At 46.6% G+C, this 24983-nt stretch overlaps 1 protein-coding gene across 3 annotated transcripts in view; it reads left to right on the top strand.

The window, feature by feature from the left end:
* The window catches only part of nup214 (nucleoporin 214), a 33681-nt gene extending 13005 nt beyond the window's left edge, over positions 1-20676 (top strand). The window contains exons 17-36 of one of the 3 annotated variants that reach the window (XM_079755842.1): positions 237-395; positions 1037-1140; positions 1815-2015; positions 2218-2306; positions 2409-2495; positions 2902-3228; positions 3990-4157; positions 4835-4937; positions 5362-5407; positions 7206-7266; positions 7462-7540; positions 7643-7692; positions 8431-9948; positions 12106-12176; positions 12716-12899; positions 13705-13860; positions 16788-17034; positions 19019-19182; positions 19549-19582; positions 20499-20676. In XM_079755842.1, coding sequence (XP_079611968.1) covers positions 237-395; positions 1037-1140; positions 1815-2015; positions 2218-2306; positions 2409-2495; positions 2902-3228; positions 3990-4157; positions 4835-4937; positions 5362-5407; positions 7206-7266; positions 7462-7540; positions 7643-7692; positions 8431-9948; positions 12106-12176; positions 12716-12899; positions 13705-13860; positions 16788-17034; positions 19019-19182; positions 19549-19582; positions 20499-20535 — 3885 coding nt within the window. In that variant the 3' untranslated portion in view covers positions 20536-20676. Of the gene's footprint in view, positions 1-236; positions 396-1036; positions 1141-1814; positions 2016-2217; positions 2307-2408; positions 2496-2901; positions 3229-3989; positions 4158-4834; positions 4938-5361; positions 5408-7205; positions 7267-7461; positions 7541-7642; positions 7693-8430; positions 9949-12105; positions 12177-12712; positions 12900-13704; positions 13861-16787; positions 17035-19018; positions 19196-19548; positions 19583-20498 lie in introns of all 3 variants that reach the window. The other 2 variants (XM_079755841.1, XM_079755843.1) reach the window with 2 other exon arrangements.
* The last annotated feature ends 4307 nt before the right edge of the window (positions 20677-24983 follow it).

Raw genomic sequence — 24983 nt, 5'->3', positions numbered from 1 at the left:
GTAGTAGAAGTTATACAGTAGAGTAAACACTTTAAACAATAGATACCCCAAATATAAAGTTCCACAATACGAGCAGGAGGAATGTAAAAAGAAAAGTGCCAGGGCACACAGTTGAGGCAGGCGTCATTAACAGGAATATCCTCCAGAATTAAAACCATGCGACTACACGTCACTGTAGAGAAGAAACAAACCACAACCTCAACGTGCCCCTAACCTCACCCCCCCCCGGCCCTCAGTCTCTGCACGGGGACATCGGCACTCTGAAGACCACCCTGCTGGAGGGCTTCGCCGGGGCGGAGGACGCCATGGCCCAGAGCGAGCTGAGCAAGGACCGGGGCTACCTGCAGCTGCTCTACAAGAAGCCCCTGGACCCCTGCAGCGAGGAGCGGCTCAAGGTGGGGTCAGGGTTAGGGGATCATCTTTCTGCTATGGCTTTAACTCTTAATCCAGAAGATTAGGAAGGAAGACGTTCTCTTTGAGTGGAAATCCATTGGTGACTCTTTAAAATAAGTGTAGGTTAATTAACTGTTAATTAACATTAGGTTATATAGTAATGCACATTATTATTAGCATTAGCATAGGGTTATGGGTTAATGGGTTAAGGTTAACCCTAATCCTATTAAATAATTTCTAAATGAATACCCTAGTTAACATGAACAGCATTACCTTAGTTAAAATAAAATGAAAATTACTTTAGTCAACTTAAACATTATAGAAGTACTAGTAAATTATAGCTGACCATAGGTTAAATGTTAGTTATCATTTAGTTAATTGTTAGTTAATGCTCATTACTGAATTAACTAAGATAAGTAATGTATCCTAGTTATTAAGTGTTATGAATATCTTTTTGAAGGATTACAACGTTTTCGGTAGATTCCTTGATAATATTTGGTGATTTGTAGATTTTCTTTTTTAATAACCATCATTTTTGGGGTTAATGATGTGGACATTCCGAATGATGTTAGTCACACATCTATTATTTCCTCATGTGTGATCAAACTGACTGACGTGTGCCCCATGCTCTGCCTGGCCCCAGGAAATCCGGCGGCTGTACCAGTACGTCATGTTCGCCGTGGAAGATGTGAACGACGTGTTGGACATGGAATGGGAGAAACACCTGGAGAAGAAGAAGAAGCAGAAGTAAGGGTTGAAAGAGACAGAAGATGAAGAAGAAGACATTACTCCTGTGATTGGTCTTAGCGCAGGCGTACTATGTTATAGAGCCCGGTTCTGATAGTAAACAATAATATTTTGCCTCCAGCTCATGCTGTGACTTGATCATGGCGTGACCGCTAACTATCAGAATTTCTGGGGGGTGATGGCACAGAGCTTCGGGAGGAAGCCAGACAGTGAAAGGGCCGGAGTGACGCCTTGTTTTCTGTTTTGTTTATACTGAAGTAAACTAATTAGCGCAGGTGGATAAAGTGTTTGGATGGGTATTTCTACAGCCGCCAGTGTCAATGGTATTGTTTTGAAACCTTTTTTAACAATTTACTACTGCCGGTCACCAATCACGCACTTAAAGTTCCCCGCGTCCAGCGACATGATTGCTCCAAAACAAATAGGAAGCGAACGAAATTCTTAACGCCCCTGTCACCGTTTGCTATCAGACCTTAGTTATTAATCTGAAAGTCTGAATTGGGAAACTATAATAATGACCAAACACGGTTCGACAATGGAGTTCCCAGTGTCTACCGCACCTTTAACCCCTGCAGTGTTGATACCATGCTTACCCAGTGGATCGGTGCTACATAATGCGTGTTCCAGTTCATGGTTATTTCACATTAATGATCAAAACGTTGTCGTCTACCCAGGCACATGATGGTCCCCGGGCGAGAGGCCCTCTACACCACCCTGGCCAACAACCTGTTCATCATCAACCAGCAGAAGAGCCGCCTGGACCAGCTGGTCAAGGAGCTGTCCTCCCTGCGCCTGTACACAAAGACCACCGCCTGGACCGCCGCCCCGCCTGCCGCCGGCTCCTCCTCCTCCAGCCAGACCTCCACCCCCGACAGGTAGGGGGGGGGTCGCCCCAGGGGTCCTGGGGCAGGCGGGGACCGGAGATCTGGTCACAGGGATATGGGAAAAAATGGATATGGACATCGATGACGAAGAAAATGTCCAATATGTGTATATTTGTAGCTACGCGTTTAGAGATGATGTCATGGGGTTTGAATAATGGTTAGATTGTTGATGGTTTTGATGTTGTGAATGCAGTTTGGACCGTGAACTGGAGAGCTTAAGGGACGCTCTGCTCAAAGCCAAGCTGGACACCACTTCCCCCAAACCCTCCTCCAAAACACAAGGTAATCAAACCGGGGGTAAACTTATCAATACTTTCATTGATTTCTCTAAAAACGGTGTGATTGTTGTTCTCGTGTACTATGTGTGTTGGTTGTTGTTTACAGCCAGCAAGCTGTCCCCAGTGAAGAGGTCCCAGCTGCGTAACTTCCTCTCCAAGGGCCAGATGCCCCCTGTCCGCTCCACAGCTCCGGGTACGGCAGGAAGCTTCACCCTTGTGACCTTAAACTCTTCTTAGTTGGCCGTTTTTCCTCTCGGCCATGGTTCCTCAACCGCTTTTTGAATACAGTGTAACTCAAACCAACCAAAAAAAACAGTTTAAAAACAGATGTTGAAAAGAGGCAAGGCAACTTTATTTATACAGCACTTTTCATACACCAGGCAGACTCAAAGTGCTTCACATCGTCATACAATAGAATGAAATAATAAAATAAGTAAAAGAGAAGTTTTATTGGGTATTTCTACCAAAGTACGGAAATACCTTTCTTGCGTGGGTGAAACCCCTCCTGGCAATAAATCACATTCTGCTCCACCAGTCATTAACAAATAAATGACCCCCCACCAAAACCTTTTAATGTTATACCCCCCCCCCCCACCCAGCCAACCTGTCCCGCTCGGCCTTCCTGTCCCCCAAGTACTACGAGGACCTGGACGACGTGAGCTCCAGCTCCTCCCTCTCCCCGCCGCTGGAGGCCGGCCCGGACCCCTTGCCCTCCTACCTGGAGCCCCACCCCGCCCACCTGGAGCTGGAGGACGAGCTGGAGGACCAGCCCCTGCCCCTGCCCGTGCTCTCCATGCCCCGCCACCCCACCGTGGTCCGGACCACCTCCATCCAGCCCGGCTTCGGGGGGCTCCAGTCCACGCCGGCCTCCAAGATGGCGGCCACACACAGCATGGGCGTGGTCCTCAGCCCCATCGTGTGCCCAGGTACGTGGAGGAGGGCACCTGGCTGGTTGGGTTGACACCTGCCCCCAGTGTGTGTAGAAACCTGCTCAGGTATCTGCAGTGTGTTTGTAAAAACACAGCCATGATCGCCTCCTTCATTCAACCTATTTCTACCAGGCACATATGATCCAGAATGAGTGCCGACTAATGGTTAATAGGCCTTGTACGTCGCAATGTCACCCCCCTCTGCCATTTTGGGAGCATGGGGTCATTGTCATAATGGGGAGCCATTTTTATAACCAACCTTGGTTAGGGTGTATTTATTTTGATCGAGGATTGTACAGTACTACAACTCTCTCGAGTCCTCTCAATATGTTGGGAGTATTGCCAATAAAAAATCCCCTGATGCATTCTGAAGTACAAGCCCTCTATCAGTGATAACCGTGTATGTAAAACCAAGCCTGTGGTTTTACATAGAGTGGAAAGTTTTGTAAAAGGGACGCTTACTCATTCAGCGATGTCTTATTGTTTTGCTGATGGTAATCCAAACACAACTAAAACATATATTCTAGTTTGTTCAAATTGATGTCCTAGCCATTATTGAAGAGGGCCACCGGTAATGTTAAGGTTCATTTACCTTGCTTTAAGCCGATTCATATAGGTCACAAATAAGTGTGAATGTCTTAAAATCGTTGAAAGTCATTCAACGTTTTGCAAATCGTATCATTGTCGAAAGGTGTTTTTTTCTTTCTTTTCTTTGTGATGTGTTCACGTCCACACATCCCGTTTACTTCCTGGTCCAGTGCCGACCAATAAGACGATGCTGGTGGGCGCCGACAGCACCGCCCTCGCCACAAAGACGGTGAAGCACGGGGCCCCGCCCACGGAGAAGGCCGCGCCCGCCACCCTGCCCGCCCAGCAGGCCGCCGCCAGGGCCGCCTTCAGCAGGCAGATGGCCAATCAGAAGCCAGGTAATCGGTCGTGAGTTTCTGCGCCCCTTTCGGAGCAGAAGGATTGTGAACGTTTAAATAATTGCAGCTCAGCTCAGTTTTAGGCGAAGAGCTGTTTTGCGCTGCATAGATGGAGAGAATAACCACCTATGATTCGCTGATGGAGAGGATAGCACCAACTATGCAAACGTACTTGCAACCCCATATAGTCTGATAGAGGCTAGGTTGGACTTATTCAAAGTCAAAGTCAGCTTTAATGTCAATTCCAACAAATGTACAAGACAAATGGAAGAATCTGAATTTCGTTTGTCTCTGACCCACGGTGAATTAAGTATAAAAGGATAAAATTAGGTAAGATGTAATTAAATAAAATAAGTCATATTGACAATAAATTAATTCTCAATAGTTCAAAGTAGTCTTGAATAGTATAAAGGTAGGAAAAACCAATCAATGAAATTATTGAATTTAGTATAGAATGCAAGTTAACTTCTTTGATCGAATACTGCTTATTTAGGAGTGTATAGTCCGTAATATCGGAAGACAAAATGTCTGTCACTAGGGGGAGACAAAGACGCTTAATGGTGAACTCCCAGTGTTGGTTTGGTGCTTGGTTTGTACCTTTCATGTACTGCACATTTAACTTGTGTATGGATCAAACATAATATTTTTAATCATGCAGTTATTGTGTATGTGTTCAGTGGGGTCCCTGACTGAGTCCACGCTGAAGACGGTGCCCCAGGTGGTCAACGTTCAGGAGCTGAAGGACAAGAGCTCCACAGTGCCCCTGTCAACTGTCATAGGGTACGCCTCCTCAAGCTCTGTAGTTGACCAATCACATCACTTTAAACCACTTCCCGCCGGCCTATTGACCAATGGCATCGCTTTAAAGTGCTAGAAGTAGTCATACAAAACCACCTCATTCTAACTTGACACATCTAAAGACCATAGAATAATGCAACTAAATAATACATAGTTTAATAATATAATTAATAATACAATTCATTACTTTCTGTATAGAAAGTGTCAGTGCCTGACTTTGTGTCAAGATGCAATGGAATATGTGGGAAATGTAAGGTATTTTAAATAACATGTTTAGTTGTACTCTTACATTTTTTATCTTTGAATAAAGATATTTATTTAATTATATTTTCTGATTATAAATATTTTGACACTGAAACACACAAACCTGAACCGTATTTATTGTCCCCTCTCTTTACCTCCCCAGTTCCTCAACCCAGGGGTTTGCCACCGTGGCCAACCAGGCCAAGAGAGTACGTATCTTCTGTTTCCATCCTCCTTTTGAGTCTTCCTTCCACCCTCTTAGTCACGTGTGTGTGTGCAGCCCTAAAGTGACCAACTTGTTTTACGTTGAGAAGAACTAACTACCATCCCTGATCGACAGAGTAGTCTGATCAGTGGGCAGATTCATAGAGTCAACAATAAAAATTCAACAATGTATCAGACGCTTTTATTCAAGGTGACTCAAGGTACATATCATTGGGTAGGGGTTAGACATCTTGGGACATTCAGGTTTGATCCCAGAACCAATTGCCTCGGAGTCAAACACTCCAACTCTAATCATTAGTTGTAGCTCTGATCATTATTATAATATAATCATTATTGATACCTTTCTTGAAAAGCGTTCAAATGGCCTAATTCCAGCTGTCCAAGCATTCATAATATAGCAAATACAAACTGCTTGTCATCATACTTGCACCTGGTGCTCGCGGACTCACCAAACACAGAACCCACTGGCTACAATGTGCAGGGCTGTGCGTCAGCCCAGCCGGGCTCCCACTCTGTTAACACATGGCCCTGTGTTTAAGCGAAGCGGAGGGAAACCGTGTTAGCAGCAGGGGTGAGAAATGCCCTGGCTCCCCTCCCGAGCTGGTGGTAAAAATCTCACCTGGGTGGGGAGCCATTCATGCATCCACACAGAGACTGTGACTCTTATGCTGTGTGTAAAATAACAAAATAGACGCGGATCCTCGTTGTGTAGCGGTGTATGTTGGCAGGCATCCAGGCCACGGCGCTATGGCGGCATGGCTCTGCCAGAAATCACGAGGATACTCGGTGCACACAAATGATTATTGCAAGCCCTTTAACCGGCGTTCGCTACTGGCGGCAGAAGCTCAGGAGCTGGAACGGGTTGACCGGTAGGCAGAAGGTTGCTAGTTTGATCCACGGCTTCTCCTAGCTGTGTGTAAAGGCGCCCCTGAGCAAGGCACTCCACGCTGACTGCTCCTTACGAGCTGGCTGTCGCCCTGCGCGGTAGACGCCGCCGTCGGTGTGTGAATGTTTGAATGAATCGGTTTGGATAAAAGTGTCAGCAAAATCCCCTAAATGTAAATGTTCACGCAGTATTTGAGCAGTAATATAATTTTTTTTTTTCCTTTTGGCACCAAGTGGGCGGAGTCAGCCCAGGCCATTGTACCCCTGACTGTGATTTGCCATTGTGATTTGTTGCTCTCATCTATCGCATAAAAGATTGACCTGACTCAATTTAATGACTTTGTCGCATCACTACGCACTATCAATAACTTTGTTACAGTGGGTCATGCTTACTTTTCGTGTAGTTTCCCTTTTTAAATCGATGCAAAGTTTAAAAATTGTCTTGCCTTGCTTTAATAGCAGAGCATCTTCCCTGATCAGCATTTTTAAGTTTCTTTTTCCTGGTCTTTTGATACTCTAGATGCTGCTAATCTTCAAGGCTTAGGCTATGGGTCACTCTGCCTGATGAACCTGCTTCTATTCATGACGCACATAGGAATATGTTTTGCTAACAACTGCAGAACTGTCTGGAGGTGACATTGTGTACAAACACAATGTTTTCACTTTGTCGTTGTGGGTACCTGTGTTTGTAGATGTATAGCCCAAAATGTTAATTGGATACATTTTAAATACTATCTGCATCAAGTGACATGGAAAGAGTCTGAAGTCTGGGTCTGAATACTTTGCGAAGCGACGGTGAACAGCGTATCTGTTTTTCTTACAAATCCCTGGGCACGTTTTGCTTTGTCATTCCCTCCTTGTGCTCTAAAGCACCCATTTTGTGTTTTGTCTCCTCAGAATCCTGCGCAGGGCGTCTTTAAGGTGCCTGCGGAGAGTGCTGCCTCCAGCTTTGTGTTTGGTAAGTAGTGCCGCATGCTCACATATGCACACAAAACACACGCATATTGATGTACTGAGTGAGCAATTCATGTTAATGTTACTCCATGGGCGGCATCGCAACTTATTGTATAGATGAATATTATCTATGTATCAACATGTATATCTATGTTAAATATGTCATTGTTTTTTTGTGGTTATGTATCTATGTTGTCAGGGCCCAAAACGGACACACCGGTGGTTCTGCCCAGTGCCGCTGAGCAAGGCAGCAGTAAAGCGTTCAGCTTCACTCCTGGGTGAGGCTACCACCATGAAGTGAAACCTAGCAAATGGGCAGGGCATCTAAAGAACCAGTTTGGCCCTCCCGCGTGGCTCTAAGCATATTTGTTTATTTGCAGGGCCTCAAGTTTCAGCTTTGCATCGGTTTCGCAGGGATCTGGAAGCACAGGTAACAACATCCCCTTTATTACCTAGCAAATGTCGCAGATTGACAGAGGTGTACTATTATTTATTATTGAATAAGAGCTTTAAACTATCAGGCCAAAGGCACAAAACTATCGTAGTTTCTATGAATAACATTCAAGCTAATGAGCTGACAGTCCGTCGAACAAAGCTGTATTCAATGGTTCATTTGGAAGCCTTGGTGGTGAATGCCGTATTTTTAGAATCGTTCCTAACATGTCTCCCACACAGCTTCCTTATTTTCATGCAGTACGAATGATATGATATCGAATGCCATAGATGGTAAATAGAACATTTCTATAGCGCTTTTATCCAAAGTGCTTCACAATATTGCATGACAGTCCCCATTCATGAACACATTCACACACCGAGGGCAGCGTCAGCCATGCAAGGCGACAGCCAGCTCGTCGGGAGCATTAGGGTTAGGTGCCTTGCTCAGGGACACCTCGACACTCAGAGCACAGCTAGGAGGAGCCGGGTATCGAACTAGCAACCTTGCGCTTACCCGCCAACCCGCTCTAGCTCCTGAGCTACCAACGCCCTATATATGTCACATTATTCCCATCATCACATTGGTTTCTCATTTGATTCCCCAAGTCATACCTCCCTAGCCACAATTTATAGGAAAGATAGAATTGGAAATTGTCACTTTAAGCCTTCGACGAATCCCCAGCATCGTTCCCTAACGTCCTCTTCTTCCTCCCTCCCTCTCCGTCCTCCTCAGGGAAGGACGTGAGTAAGTTTGCCTTTGGCAAGAGTGTGTTCGGCTCGGCCGGCGAGGAGCCCTTCTCCTTCGCCTCCAAGTCCAGCTCCCCGGCGCTGGGCGTCAGCACCTCCTCGTGCACCCCGCCCCCCAACATGTCCGGGGACCCCGCCCGGCCCTCCTCCACCACGCCCGCCCTCCGGGTGGTGGAGCCCCAGACCCCCGCGCCCGCCGGCGGCGAGACGCTGGGCAGCTTCTCGGGGCTGCGCGTTGGCCAGGGCGAGGAGGAGGCTCCGGCCTACGGCAAGTTCTCCTTCGGCGAAGCCGCGGCGCAGTTTAGCTTCGGCGGCGGCGGCGGCCCCGCCCCCGACCTCGCCAAGGGCCCCGTGACGGCGAGCTCGGGCAGCGTGTTCCGACCGCCCGACTCGAGCGCCAAGCTGGGCTTCTCGGCGCCGCCGCCGCCGCCGCCGGCGGACGCTGCAGCGCTGCCCACGTCGCTCAGCAGCCTGCTGGCCGCCGCCGCCGCCGCCGCCGGCCCCCTGGACTCCCCCGAGGAGCCCGGGCCCCCGGGCGCCACCCCGGAGCCTTCGGTGCCCGCCCCCTCTCCGTCTGTCGTAGAGGCGGCTCCGGCGGCGGCCCCCCCGGCCACGCCCGTCTCGGAGCCGCGGGCCCCGACGCCTCCGGCGCCCGCGCCGGTCGTCGCGGTGTCGGCGGACCCAACCCCTGCCCCCCCAGCCTACTCCCCCCCCACAACCCCCGCCACGGAGGCCCCTCAGCCCCGGGGCCCGGACCTCGCTCCCCCCACGGGGGAAGCCCTGCCTACCGCCACGGGGCCTGGCCCGGCCCTAGGCTCCGCCCCCCTGGAGCCCGTCCCCCAGGCGTCCACCACCGCCACCTCCCCCACGCCGGGGTCCATCTTCGCCCAGCCCCTCCCCGCCCCCGTCTCCACAACGGCCAGCAGTATCCCAGAGGGGCCCAACGTCAACACGGCCTCCGAGGGGACCACCACCACACCCACCCCGACCGTCACCAACCCGACCGCCGCCGCCGCCGCCCCCTCGGTGTTCGGCCAGCCGGCCGCTGACCCCTCCCCCCCGGCCCCGGCCCCGCCCCCCACCGGATTCGGCTCGGCTGCTTTCGGCGCTCCCGCCGGAAGCGGCTTCGGGAAGTCCCTCTTCGGCCAGGCGACCGGGTTCGGCCAGCCCGCAGCCGCCGGCACCGGCGCCACCGGCCCCGGGGGCTTCTCCTTCGGGGGCCCGGCATTTGGAACCCCGGCCCCCGCAGTCAACATGGCCCCGGGGGCGGCCGCGGGCGCCGGGGGAGGCGGTCTGTTCGGAGCAGCCACCGCCAATAACGCCAGCTCCTTCTCCTTCGGGTCGGTGGCCACCGGCTCGCCCGGCGGCGGCGGCGGCGGCCCCTTCGGGCAGAGCGCAGCCCCTGCGTTCGGCCAGCCCAGCCCCGGGTTCGGACACGCGCCCGTGTTCGGGGGCAACACCACCACCACCGCCTCCACCGGGTTCAGCTTCAGCCAGCCCTCCGGTGAGTCTCTTGAGGACCGCCGACTCAGGGTTTCATTTTAAGGGGGCTTGCATTTCCAGGGGCTGCAAACACAGTAGGGATGGTCTGTTTGAGCCCGGCGAGCACAATTAATTTCTGCCGTTTTCCCGCTTTTAAGGACAAACACCCAAAACAACAAACAGAGTTTGCTCTTGCTGTATGGGCCCAAGGCTCAGTGCAGTAGTGGGCATGAGCCAATATAAATGCTAACACCCAGAGAAACTGAGGTGAACCCTGGAGTATTAACACAGGATTTATTACACAGCGTTGTGTTAGGGCTGCTTAGCCTGGCTTTTCCTCTGATTTTCACAGTTTTATATTCCCCAATAACTAATCCCCATAGAGACTTCAGGCCATGTTTTCTCAATGCATGTTGGGCCGTGGTCCACCGCGAATTAATTAACTAATTAACATTAACTCACCGCCTTTTCTGTTTGTCCATGTGTCCTTAAGCTTGGAATGCTATATAATTGTGCTTATATATCATGTTGTGCTACATTAAAGGCCAGTATAGAATTCAAAACTACAATAACGGGCAATATGGAACTTTGAGCTATTATAAAGGGCAATGTAAAATTAAGAACTACAATAAAAGGCACTATGGAATGTAGAACTACAATAAGGCCTTTAAGAAATGTAGAACTACAATAAATGCCAATATAAAATGTAAAACCATAACAAACACCCATTTGGATTGTAGGAGTACAATAAATGCAATAAATGTAGAAATGCAATAGTCAAGTATGTAATATAGAACTACAATATGGCCAATATGAATTTTGCACTGCAAAAATAATTGCAGACATTGAGTGCCAAACTACAATAATAAGAATCCAACAATGAAATGTAGAACAAATTGAACTTACTACCTCAGGGGGAGGAAAGTCAAATAAATTAAACATTTAATGCTCCTACTATTATTACATCTGCCCTACCAACTAGAGGGAGGCGAGGGCAGCCAACCTAAAATAGGCCTGCATATTAGATTTGGGATCAGCTTTAGCGCCGGGGATGAAGTGTCTTATGCCCGCTCCAGCAGTTGCTGTGAGATTTGGTTCAGACTGGAGCTCTTAAAGAGGGGAGGGGCGGCGGCTCCTCCATTCCCCAAGATTCCTCGAATTCCCTGCCCCTTTTAACACACACACACACACACACACACACACACACACACACACACACACACACACACACACACACACACACACACACACACACACACACACACACACACACACACACACACACACACGTGTAACAGTTTAACCTTGGTGTGGCGGTGAAGACAGCTGACGGGTCAGTAATAGTACCGACGTGACTCTCCCACGCCTCGCCTTGTTTCCGAGTTTAAACGGATTCACCGTTTGTCTGAGGTCACGCGGGTTACAATTCTGACATTCTCCACATTCCCCTCTGTTACATCACAGTGGTCCACCTCTTCAATCCAATGATGTCAAAACGCACACGTTTCTGTGTGCATTTTACCTTTTTTTTTTTCCTATACATATGACGTCACTGCTCGTTTCGACCTAAATCGATTCATCCTTGTTAGAATGACAGCCTTAGTACACTCTGTTATAACCACATCATCTTCATATTCAAATGAATCAGATTTCTCCTTATTTAGTGCAGTGATAAAGTTTAAGATACATAATTCAACGATTACTCATCTCATCCCCCTGTATTTCACCCCAGGCTTCCTCAGTTTATAGTCTCTGGGCACCAATAGATTAATGAGCAAGAAATTGAATGAGCCTCAAAATCAATTCATAAGCTTGCCTTTGGGCAGCACACACACACAGAGAACACTCACTGCCAATGTGATGCTTGAATTGTGGGGGACATTAAAAATTGATCTTTGTGGATTTTACACGTATTACATACATGTACTCTACACAATGTTATGTCAGCTATACTTTTGACATCACCAAGGAATTCTGAGATATTTTGAATAGTTCTTTGTATGGATCTTCATTCTCTCTGTAACGGGGAAACCGCTGATTAATACAGAGTTGTCCAACTTCTACTATTGGCATTCTACTTAGTATTAAACATACTAGATGGCTGGTTCTCAGGCTGAGGCCTCTCCTCCATGTTCCCCTGCTGTTTCGGTAACCTGCTTCACCCTTCTTCTCCCCGCAGCGTTCGGAAGCTCCTCCTCCCCCTCGGTGTTTGGCCAGCAGCCTAGCGCTGGAGCCAGCGTGTTTGGCCAGGTACCTCCCACCACCACCTCCACCACATCCTCTTCATCCATCTATCACTAATAATCCCCCGATTCAATAGCACCCTGATCGCTGCAGTAAAACACTGTGTGTTTGAATGGCTCGGCCTTAACCACGTAGACACCGCGTCTTGTCGGGGAACCAGGTTCGATTCCCGACCTGGGATCCTGTGGCCGGGGGGTTGGGATAGGGTAGTCTAGTGGGTGGGGTGTTTGACTCTTGGCCAAAGGTGCCGGGTTCCAACCTGTACCACGTCCTGGGGAAAGATGCTAACTCCTGCTCGCTCATTGACGATATGTCCTCTTAAAATACTTATCCATTTGGAAGAAATGGCCTTGTGTTTCTTGTGTTTGCTATAAGAAATACTGAGCAAGAGGCCTAATCCCTACCTGCCGATTTGTGACGTACATACATCTTCAAACAATAGATACTAAACAGCTACTGGGGATGGTTCTGTTTAATAATTGACAAAATAAGGTAATGATGAACATCAAACTAATTCACGCTAACATTTTGTTCTTCCCCAGCAGCAGCAGCCCAGTGGTGGTAGTCTGTTCGGGTCCGCCCCCGTCGGGACCCCTGGCGGGGGCGGGGCCGGAGGCGGGTTCTTTAGCGGTTTGGGCGGGAAGCCCAGCGAAGACGCGGCCAACAAGAACCCCTTCGGGGCTCCCGGCGCCCCCTCCCCCGGAGGCTTCGGCCAGCCCGCCCAGCCAGGTAGGAGGGCCCAGTCTACTGGTCCCTGATTGGTCTAACGTATCTACTATCTGCAGAGTAGCCACAAGCGGCCATCTTGGTTCCATCTTGGTTCTAAGCGGCCATCTCGGTTCCATCTTGGTTCTGAACTTAAGCATTCACTCCCATCACGCTGCTAGTGTGACAAGATGGAACCCATATTATTAAAATAGAGTTTATACTTGGCAGTAGATGCAAAATTTGTGTTTATATCATGGTCTGGGGGAATACTCGATTCCGATTGGCTGCAGGGTGTGCATTAACCCCTGATATACGGACACCTGCTAAGTAGTTCCAGTCAAATTGTCTGTTCAGCCTTTAAACGAGAGCTGGTAAATTGTGAAAAATGCATTAAACTGTAATCAGAAAACGCGGTTATATGCTATAGACCCTATAGTATCTCTGGTATAAAGGCTGGGATGAATTTCGATTTATAAATATTATATACGTCCATTAATTCCTGATAATGGACACCTCGTCAGGCAATCTCCCTTACTTATATTCTGGTTATTCTATATATAGTTGAATTGTGATGACCAGGCAAGCGTCACCTGTACTTCAAATGTACACAGTATCGATAAAGTAGTTATTTCATGTCTTCAAACCTCAATGTCCACATTCTACCATCCACGAGCAAGACATAACCCTTAGCTCGTTAACGACATATAAATAATAATAAATATGTAATCTGTATAAACTGCTTTGGATGAAAGCATCAAAGCAACACATTGATGGTTAAACGTCATTCAAACAAAAGAGCTCATGCTGTGTGTCTCCCGTCCTCTAGGTGGAGCCGGTCTGTTCGGCAGTGGCGGCGCCAACAAGAGCTTCGGCTTCGGCCAGACGGCGTTCGGCGAGCAGAAGGCCAGCGGGACCTTCAGCGCGGGGGCCGGCAGCGTGGCCTCCCAGGGCTTCGGCTCCTTCGCCAGCCCCACCAAACCAGGTCCGCACCCCCCCCCCCTCTGACTGCCACATCTGTACAGCGCTCTCTTTGTCTCCCTGTCTCTCTGTGTCTCTGTCTCTGACTGTGCGCACAAACCCGTTTCTATTCCTGTTCTTGTTGACGTAACTACTGTTGTTGGATGTTTAGAACTACTACTAGTGACTGGTCAACATGTCTACATCACCCCGTAGACTCATTACATACATGCTGCCATTATTTCGGCCTGTGATGTCATCAAAGCACACCAAACCCTCCTTGGAGGAGGGGATGACATATTTCTTCTTTATGTTCCTTCCTTGATGATAAGGAGAGCTTTTGCTTGCCCTTAATAGGGGTTAGGGAAGGGTTGTATAATGTTGGCTGTGAAGCGCTTTGAGGCTGGAAAAATTGCCTAGACATCAATTTAGCTACTTGCCAAGGTATGGAGGGTACCCTGTATCCAAAGGCACTTGAAGTGAAATCGGATGCATTCATTAATGAATGCATGAGCAGGTATAGGATGGGCATCGTGCTCAAGGATGTGCTTACTGAGGCTGAAGACATTGGGGTTCGAACCAAGAACCTCCTGCCTGGGAATCCAACGCCCCCTGACTACAATACTATCCTGTCGTCAGGCCTGCGGGGAGTTTCTAGCATTCACTCGTAGCAAGTCTATCTTCAGTCAGTCCTATCTAGGTCGTGTTCAGGGGAGTGAGGGGCATATGTGGTCTGAGAGATAAGACCACCAGCTGTGCTGCGCCGACACCCCCAGTAATACACGCTGTTCGATCAAAAGCAAAAGGCGTACCGAGTCAATATTTTTCTAATAATACCGATAGCCCCTTTTCACAGAGGCTTCGTGGTAGGATAAACACAGGTGTCCCTCCTGACGCTAGCCCAAACTAGGGACGGTGTCCCTGATTGGCCATGGACCATCGACCCTGGTGCATCGAATCAGAAGACCCATAATAAGTGGTAGTGCGGCACCTGTGTTTGTCCTGGGCGAATGAAGCCCCTGTGAAAAGAACCCACTGGATGTGAGCACAACAGGGACACCGCGGCTGCCCCCCCCCCCCCAAACGGCTGAAAGTCTGCCTGTTCAGACAATGGTCGAAGGCAGGTCGTGTCTCAGTCGAGTATTCACAAACACTGCCGCATGCGGAGGAGTCTGCTACTTGGCCGCTGTTGAAAGCAGCGCCGACGTATCCTCCGTTGGTCAGGATCCCCCACAATGCCCTGCACCCAGTCTGCTGTCAGACAAGAGGAGAAATACAATGGCGAGCACAGCCCTGAGTTTGTATTCAGATATAAGTTATATTGACTTAGTTTAACCTCTGATTCTCGTTTTGACCAAAAATCGACAGTTGCGACACAGATTTGTCATGCTCATTTAAGAAACGTGTGTGGACGTTGGTCAACTGTCGAATTCTACTTTGCCGACATCGTGATGTCGCGGCGCATTGCTCCCTTAGAAGTACGTCTCAGCCACGTCTCCTTTACAGGTAACCTCATAGCTAAACGCAGCCTCCATTAGATACTGCCCCGCCAGACAGCAAGGCAGCAGGCAGCTGTCTTCCGTTTGGGACACGGCCAATGACCCTTTGTCCTCGTGTGTATAGTGTATACAGTGTATATGTAGTATATGAGCGATAGCCTCACCTTATCTTGTTGGCACAGATGAACAGTACAGAAATAAGTTGTGTAATCTACCACGGCAGTTCTGTCGTAACAGGGCCCCATGTTGAACTCCTGCAATCAACTCATGTTTAGCCTTCAGTAACATGGCAATTAAACCTGTAGATAAGCCTTAAGCCAAATTATGGCAAACATTTTAGAAGTAAAATTGTATTGCCTTTGTACATAATGCAAAAGTTGTATGATTTTTGTTTGCTTCTCCTTGTTAGTGTGGTAAGGAGAGTAAACAGTATAGTAAAATCATAATGATATATATTGACAGGGCAAATTTTAGAGGTATTTCACAGCGACTGAAGTATTTGTGTAGTTTCTCCTAGTATAGGATGACCACTGATACTACGCACTTTACGTAGCGGTGGTTATCACGTTACCTCCCAGTATATAAATTATTCACCCGAGGATCTCTGCTCACCAAGCTGTAATTTCAGCGCGCCTTACCTCCACTTCTCCTTTTCACACCCTTCTGGAGCCTTGGTCTTGAGTGATCAATTGTTGTATATAATACAGCTGTGAAAGTTTATTTTCCTCTCTTAATCAAACGGTAGTGTAGTTATGGTAACCTTGTGATCCCATTACTGCTGTTGTGACGGACAGCCAATCGGGGCGCAGTGCTACGGCCCGTTAGCCAGCTGGTTGATAGGTGATTGATATCACCTGTTCTCTGATTACAATAACCTGGGAGCCAGGTGGGATGGGATAAGTCATTTAAGCGTCTGACAGATGGTAACTTGTGTACTTTTTTCTTTCATTATTTTAATGTCTGTTGCTTTTATTATGTTTTTAATTCTTTTTTTTATTCATATAAATATATATAATTGAATTTATTATTTTATATATTTTTTATTTTATTCATAATTAATAATTGTGTTTTCATTATTATATCATAATTGTCTCTATCTGCCCAGCGGGGTAATGGGGTAATGCAGTTTAACTTCTCATGGCCATGGCCATACACACCCACTCTGCTGGTTCCTCACACGGCGATGCGTCTCCCTCACGGTCACCTTGTCTCCCTCCTGTCATTCGCCCGGGTTTCAGCCAACAAGTGAAAGCGGGGCTAGAATTTCCATGTGTTAACATAAAATGGGTCAAAATATTTCAGCAAGTATTGACTTCTGACCATGTACACCGATTCAATAATTAAGTACGTAACAAGAGGACGGACGTATCCAATACCTCCAAACCATGGAACAGGGAACCAAGTATCTTCAATATGTATTCATTTATAAAATAACTTATTTATTTCCTTTTAGGTGGCTTTGGCAGTGCTCCTGTGTTCGGAAGCCCCCCCTCTTTCGGGGGATCCCCAGCATTTGGGGGCGGGGCAGCCTTTGGCTCCGCCCCTGCCTTCAGCAATGCCACCATGGGATCGGCCATGGGTTCAGCCATGGGTGCCCCCATGGGTGCCAGCATGGGTGCCAGCATGGGTGCCAGCATGGGCTCCCCGGCGGGGAAGGTGTTCGGTGAGGGCACAGCGGCCTCCAACGTCGGAGGGTTCGGGTGAGCGCTTTATTTATTTTTTCAACTGACATTTAGATTGTAGTTGTTTTTTTGGACAGTTCATATTCCTGATACTGATACCGATTCTTACAATAACAGTTAAGCTGAAAGCCGATGCAATGTTTTATTATTATTCTTTGGTTATTTATTCCCCCTTTTGTGCCTGGAAACAAAAATCTTCATTGAGAAAAAATATTTGTTTTAAAGTCTTTCAGCCCTTATTCACATTGTCTTTGAAGGAGCACAAATTCAAAGACTCAAATTTATGAAACCACCTTCTTTCAAATGACAAAGTTTATTTTTGTGAAGAATCACAGTGGTGTATGTCTGCTGTTGGTGAACAAGGCAAAAATCGGCCGATACCGATGTACGGCCGATAAATCGGTGCAACCCTACTATAAAAGGAATCACTGCTATTACCATTTACGTTGAGTATTTCATTATTACTTTATTTTTACCATACCATTGGCAGATGCGTTCGTCCAACTTATTTCGTAATATAATAATAATCATCACCCGTATTCACAGGGGGCTTCCCAGGCCCACAATATTATTGCCCCTAACAATAAGACAATATTATATTAATATGATCTTTGGGAAATGTCATGATGACTCTTTGTCGAGTATGAAGTGATCCATTTATTTTTCACATCCCATTCATTCTGTTGTGCTGTCTCACTACGTGCCCTCAACACATCATTGAACAGGTCTTAACCAAAGCTGTTTGTAGGGCAGGTCTTTCTTTTAATGAAGGGTCTTTGTTTGTATTTGATGGCGGGAAAGTTGGCGAAATGTTGCTTTTAGTCCTCAGACTGGAAAGGGCAACTCTGTAAGAACCCCAGAAGGGGAGGAAGAGGAAGAATTAGAGGCCACACAGGACCTCCTCCCGCCAGTGATGAATAATAATACATTACAATTGTATTGCATTTTCATCAGGACCCAGGCCTCATGGGAAGACTCGGAAGTTCATGTTATTCTTTGGGATCTAGACTGTAGTGAGTCTGGAGTTGAGGCCAAAAAACAGCTCCACGCAGCACTGGATTATTCCCCTCAGATAATCCCTGTGTGTGTGTGTGTGTGTGTGTGTGTGTGGGGGGGGGGGGGGGGGGGGGGGGGGGGGGGCTTGCTTCGTGCAGATTAAGCTGCTCTCTGCTTCACCCTTTCCCCTCCCCCCGTCACCCTCCCCCTTCAGATTCTCAAATTGGACCTGCATCCTGTAGACAAGATTACATAACCCAACACCCCCTCTGCACACACACACACACACACACACACACACACACACACACACACACACACACACACACACACACACACACACACACACACACACACTCTCTCCTCTCTTTCCCCCCCAAATAAAAGGCGTTTTAATTTTGGCTGATCACCATATATTTTCACACCTGACAAGTTTTGTCTTTCATTTATGCAGTGGTGCTTTTGGCACTACATTAATTAGCAAATTCTTAGGCAAGAAGCTAACTGACTAAACAAAATATTCAGCTCGTAGCGGAGTTTAGCAGATGCTAAAGAATTCTGTGGATTGTGATTAGCCACAAGAAACCGTGCGTTTATTGTAGCATGTCCCGTTCTGCTCTCGATCTTCACGTCAAGATTGTACATTGATGTTTTTCCTCATATTGGAGCAATGTAATTTGATAAAAAATAGAAGAAAGCTGTGCTTGACTCCACATTTTACCAATACTTCCTCATATATCTCGGATTGAATGACATTTCTTACATTAAATCCACGAGGCTGCCTCTGCGTTCTTCAGTGTTACCTCCAGTGTTTGGGGTTCGCTCATGATTCCCCTGCATGTGGCTCAGTCCAGGCCTGGTTGCCACGGGTTACCACCATAGCGGGTGTGGCCACCGACCCCCCCCCCCCCCCACGTAGGGAACCAGCTCGCAGCAGGCCCACCCGGTCGTAACCCACCCGGATTCTAACTCCTCTTTAACACCTCTCTCCCCCTCCCTCACACAGCTTCGCCTCTCCCCAGAGCGCGCCTTCCTTTGGCGCTCTAGCCAATCAGAGCGCTCCGCCCTCGTTCGGGGGCCTGGCCCAGCAGGCGCCCGTGTTCGGGGCCCAGCAGGGGGGCTTCGGGGGCTTGGGCCAGCAGCAGCAGCAGCAACAGCAGCCCCAAGGAGGTGGGTCCCAACAGTATGTCGACCCCCCCGTGACGTGGGCTTTTTATTACCGCACCTCACATGATTTAGTGTCGTAAACGTGGACATAGTGTAAAGGAACGGAGAGGCACATTCTCCGTTACACATAGCGATATCTAAAGTGATTGATGAGGATTTATTGACTGAACATTGAGTGGTTATTTAATGAAATCTGAAACACTAGAATACTTAATATCATGACTGATAAGTTGGTTGTATTGAGTTAATGTTCTGTATTGAATGCTAGCTATTTTTTTTTCAGTGAAAATCCATTGGGTTATTGTTGACATTAGACACAGATGAATAAGATCAGGATGTTTTGAAGTAAATGTATTTTCTTTCCGGTAGGATTCTCTGGAGGTAGTTTCACATCCCCAGATCAGTAAGTACTGCGTGTGTTTGCATTTTTTTGGGTCTTTTTTTTTATATGCTTATATTACAGGATATACCATATTGTTTCCCTCGGCTTGGCTCTCTCTCTGTCTCTCTCTCTCTCTCTCTCTCTCTCTGTCTCTGTCTCTGTCTCTCTGGTCTCTCTCTCTCGTCTCTCTCTCTCACCTGTTTGTGTCACATGGACCAGTACACCATGGCGTGTGTGTTTCATAGGGCCCCAATCTCAGCTCCAGGTCTCCAGTTTATAACCAATCACAAGCCCTTTCCAACCCTTATCCCTTTGTGACATTACGAGTGGGCGTATTCACTCAGACATAATATGAGAGATGTCTCCTATCTCTCGGTCTTCACTGGTTTCCATTAGTCACCTGCTCATTGCACACACACAACCCTCATTCTGTGATTGTCATGCTACTCTTGGTCATGCAGTGCTTGTAAATTGTTGTTACTGTTCCAGTACACAGTCAGATTTGACTGTGTACCCTAAGTCCCTTAAGATAAAAGTGTCTGCTATATGACTCAGTCAATTGAACTGCCAATGCTGAGGTCTTTCACTGGGAGCGGTGATATGACTTGGCTTGTAAAACTAGTTTTACTCTCTTTCATTAGTATTCCAAGCTAACAACCACAGGCCACAGAAAGACATGGAAAATGACACAATATACTCTAATGCAGACTTTCTCTTTATTGATCTTCATTAAATGGCAAACATTTAAATGCTTTGATGGAAGAAAACGAAAGAAAAATCATAAACATGTTTAAGGCCTCTTATCTTGTCGAGAATCTGTCAGTGTGGGTGTGTGTGTGTGGGTGGTTTTACTAGAGGTTTCCAACGTTAAATAATGTCACACTTTTATATGAATCTAACTTTTCTGCACTGTTGTTTTTTTGGTTTGTGTCAACAGATCGCCAGCAAAAACATTTGCCAGTTGGAGGAGCTAGCATTTGGCTACACTATCTTCAGTCAAACCCAGAGTTCATTCTGTCTCCCACTAGAAACCAGTTGAATTATGTAATTTGTCAACAATTTTATTTGTAAACATTATTTCAAACTTTATTTTTATCAAAATAAATGACTTGTGGTTGAAAGGGTAGTGTTGTGTTTTATAAGTAATAGGTTTAAAAGAGAGCTATGTATAGATGTGTTTCATTAAGGCTATCGTCTTGTGGTTACCAATAATCAGAGCTTATCTTTGTCATCAGCGTTCATGTTTAGAGCACAAATCACTAATGCTACACTAATTCACTCATTTAAAATACCGTTCTAAATGGTCTGAGTAAGGGTCATTATATTGAAGTGTTAATAGTATTAGACAAAAACTGTTTCTCCTCTCACTGATTTAAGGGAATATCTTCTCATCATGTGTTTAGACTATAAAGCTGGGCATCATGATGGGTCTTTGTCTGCATTTAATGACCATACAATGCCATTCAAAGATGAATGATCATATTTAATTATTCCTCAGCCCTATTGCATCCTCATCATTTTATTCAATTGAATAATTCTTCATTGGCTATAATACATCTAGCAATATTTTCACATACTTTACAGTAACTCAGGGTTTCTGAGAACTTTCATTGCCGGTTTAAAACATTTACTTGATTACGTTTTATAGATTGGGTTTTCTTTGTTGAATAATGACACAAAAAAGGACCATTGATTTGCAAACAATTTAGAAACCGCCATTTATTGCAAACTGTTTTAATGGCCCATTGTTCATAGATGAAATATTCTATGTTACCGTTCTAAAACAGTTTAAATCTGCAATATGAGAACGGCCCACTTTTCACAACCAGGGGAAACCGCCGTTCACATTTGTGACGTCACAAAGTGAGACAGACGTGGCTTGTGATGAATCTTCATGTGACACTGGGTAGTAAAACAGGAAGCCTTTTAACATCACAATCCTCATCGGAAGGGATTTGTTCTTCTTGCTTCGTATGTGATTCAACCTTTTTAATATTCAACCGGTTCTCCCACCAGTAGTTCCAGCTGTAGCTAGCTTTGCTACAACACTGCTTGTTGTAACGAGAACTGACGGCATACATGGGTGCATGGACCTTGTGCCACTGCGACCGTCAACCCCCAAAATACCCCCCCAAATCCTGACAACCGTGGCGCGTATCCCTGTCGCTCTGTCCGGCTTATCTCGCGTGTCTCACTTGGCAGAGAGCGAGAGGGTCCCGGCCGCTGTGTGGCATCAGAATGTGTGTGTCAAAGTGTGTGTGTGACCCGCTGGACGGCCCTGCCTCCGATTGGGGAAGGAGGAGTGCTTCACTGGCCCTCTGATTCCTTGTAGAGACTCTCTGAAGTGGAGCTCCTCCAATTCTCCAAAATAGACCGGCCATCCAACAGCCATGAGCCTTTTGGATCTAATATTACAATATCGTTTGCGTACAAAATTAAACGTTTTTGGTATGCTTTTGGAAATGTCCCTTCAAAAAGAAAAAAGTGACATGTTTTGAGTAAGTTTGTGTATGTGTGATTTAAGCACTTTAATTACTGGTGTTTGTTAATGAAATAAAGCGAGGTACCGGCGCAGTAACGGAGCCTAATGGTTTTAATGCTTTAAGCCAAAGAGGATAAGCTTAGGGCAGTTTAATCCCCCCAGGATGACCACTCTGCCAGTGCCGCGGACACTAGTTCACGATTTGTCCCCATTCACTCTGTAAACAACAAATATTTGGAGGACATATTTCTTCTATCATCCAACCTTCAGCTTTTGAGGCCGTTCTTTTTCTTGTGATGGAAACGGAATGCTCCCAGACCCAGACACTCCTGAGGACAGCAGCTGTCCAGATAAAAATAGCCTGGCCTGAAGCACTACCATCACCACCACCACCACCACATCTCCCAGCTCCACGCTCTCCCCCCAAGTGTTAGTGAGTGATGATCAGCCACTCACCCTCTCCTTTTCCCTGGGACCCTGTGTTCCCATGGTATGTGTGGTGTCTGGGAGTCCTCTGGCCATTTCTAGTGGGGGGGGGGGGGGGGGGGGGGACGACACTTGTTGAGGTATGTGGAGTGTTTCTCGTGTGTTGTGTCAGACATACGTTTATTTTCACTATTTGCAGCCCAACGTGCGGACAGATTGGTGGATGAATACAGACCCTATAACCTTTATACCGGACACATCCTTGATTTAAGCAGAACAATTCTTAATGACGTGAGAAACTACAATCAACAAATAGCCAGATAAAAAACGTTCTGTTCATTAATATAACTTGAATGCTCCGATCCCGATAGATTAGTGTGCAGACACCAATGGACTAACTGAGATGGACTGAGATGGTGGTGTGACTTGGGCGATCTCAGGTGTTTGTCTTGTACATTTCACCACAACACCCAGACCACAGGGTTAAAGAACACATGCATGTTTCCTCATTATAGACCATGATTTCAAAATCTATCTTGTGACATCAAAAGTGGGAGCAGGTGCACCCGGACCCATGAATGACAGACGACGGTCCCCAGCACCACAGAGATGATCGAAGGTCCACTGTCCCGTCTTGGTTAACAGCCTCACAAGTGATGTCACAAGTTTGCCACCGTCTGAAATGGCAGATGTTCATGTTGGCGTCGCACTCTGCAAGGGAATTTGAGCCCAGCTTGCTTGGCCGGGTCAACTTGCTGCTGCTGCAAATTTAATGAGTAAGTCTGCCCCATTCCTGGAGCGACTTCCTCGGCACCGTGCTGGTTCTAGGCTGGCCGAGGAGGGTCCCTGCCACCGCCGTGTTTAAAGGTTTCTCCTGGAAGGCCAAAAGGAGCGGGTTGAGAGAAGATGGAGGCTGACTGTCAAACATAATGATAAAAACTTTATGGATATCAATTTAAAAAACAACATTACAAAGTGCTCAATGTTGGAAGAATAGGGGACGAACTTGGAAAACACGAAGTTTGAATAGGGAAAAAGGGAAAACAATGAAGAGATCAAATTCAAATGCATGTTTAATTAATAACCATATTTCTAAATATTTAAACACAAATTGATTAATCACATTTTAGACCAATTCATATTTAAAGGATGTAATTACGGTATGAAAAAAGGACAAAAACAATGTGTCTGTAGAGAAATGTAAGCACACAAACATGAATGGCTTTAGCTTGACTCCAGTAATTAACTCAGTGTTTACCTGCCAGTCAGATCAGCAGGCTTCGGGAGGGCTTCAAATGGAGCGCCAGGGCCACGATTGGTCGCTGTGATGATGTCACTTTCCAAGCAGCCACTTTTTCACAAACTCAAACTCTTTGAATGTTGAACATTGCACCAGGCCCGTGGTCTGCCATTGTGTTTAGGATGACTATACTGCAGGTCATCATAATACTTCAGAGATATTGCATCTGTGAGGTATTTGTGCCTTTGAGCTTTGTTCATGTATTTTTACATATGTTCAATATTTTCAGAGGTCAGGGCATCTTGCTCAAAGGCACATACAGGTAAATTGGCCATTGGGGTTTGAATCCAGTATCGCTCAATTGGGACTCGGATTAGCCCAACCGTAGACCATCCTGCCCCATATGGATATGCATGCAAAGGATGCATCTTTTACTATGATCACTTCTAAACATTTCACTTTGACGAGAGTGTGTGGACAATATGTTTGAAGCCGTCTACCAATGTGCCATGTGGTTGGAGTAACAACTCCGTATGTTGAGTCAGGGAACCACTCTGAAAGCAGCCTGAGGATGCATTCAGAGCTTTGTGTTTTGGCTGGGGATTCTTTTAAATGAGCCGTCTAATCGAACATGACATGGACCGCCAGTTTAATTAAATGTGATTGCAAAGGTGTGGGGCCTGACAAGAGTCCAATTCCATGCCAATATCAGAGAGCAAATAGGAATGCTTGAGATCTCCTTTCTACGCACACATTAAATAAATATTTTTGGATAGTACAATAGGATTGAATTCAATAGTTATCCAAAATATGTTTATTATATTTATCAAATAGTTTTGGCTATGAATGCAAACACTTTGTTAATTAAAGATATTTTATTTTAATGTAAAAAAAAAGGAAAGCTTATCCAAACCCCAAAAACTGAAATCTGAGTTTAGTGATTGATTGTTGTCATGTTTAAAGGCTTACATGACAGGTTGACGTGTGTGTACTGTGTACGTACTCAATGGTTATACTGACACGCTGTTTATAGCAGAGCTGTGTGGAATGACAGAAGTTGTCTTCAACACAGCTTTCCAAACAAATGTATTACTTGAACTGACGTCAGAACTATTTTCACACTCGCCTCTCTGGTTTTAAATTGCACCTTCGTGTGATAAACGATTCTCTTTTGGTACAGAGTTGTGTGTCAGCCAATGTTGGAATTCTGCTTCCTGCTACTGATGATTAGAAGTAGAAACCGCTACATTTCAATTTTTGGGGGTTAAGATTCT

This window comes from Pollachius pollachius, assembly GCF_949987615.1.
Source record: "Pollachius pollachius genome assembly, chromosome: 18".
Taxonomy (NCBI): Eukaryota; Metazoa; Chordata; class Actinopteri; order Gadiformes; family Gadidae; genus Pollachius; species Pollachius pollachius.
This window is presented reverse-complemented; position numbering and strand designations above follow the sequence as displayed.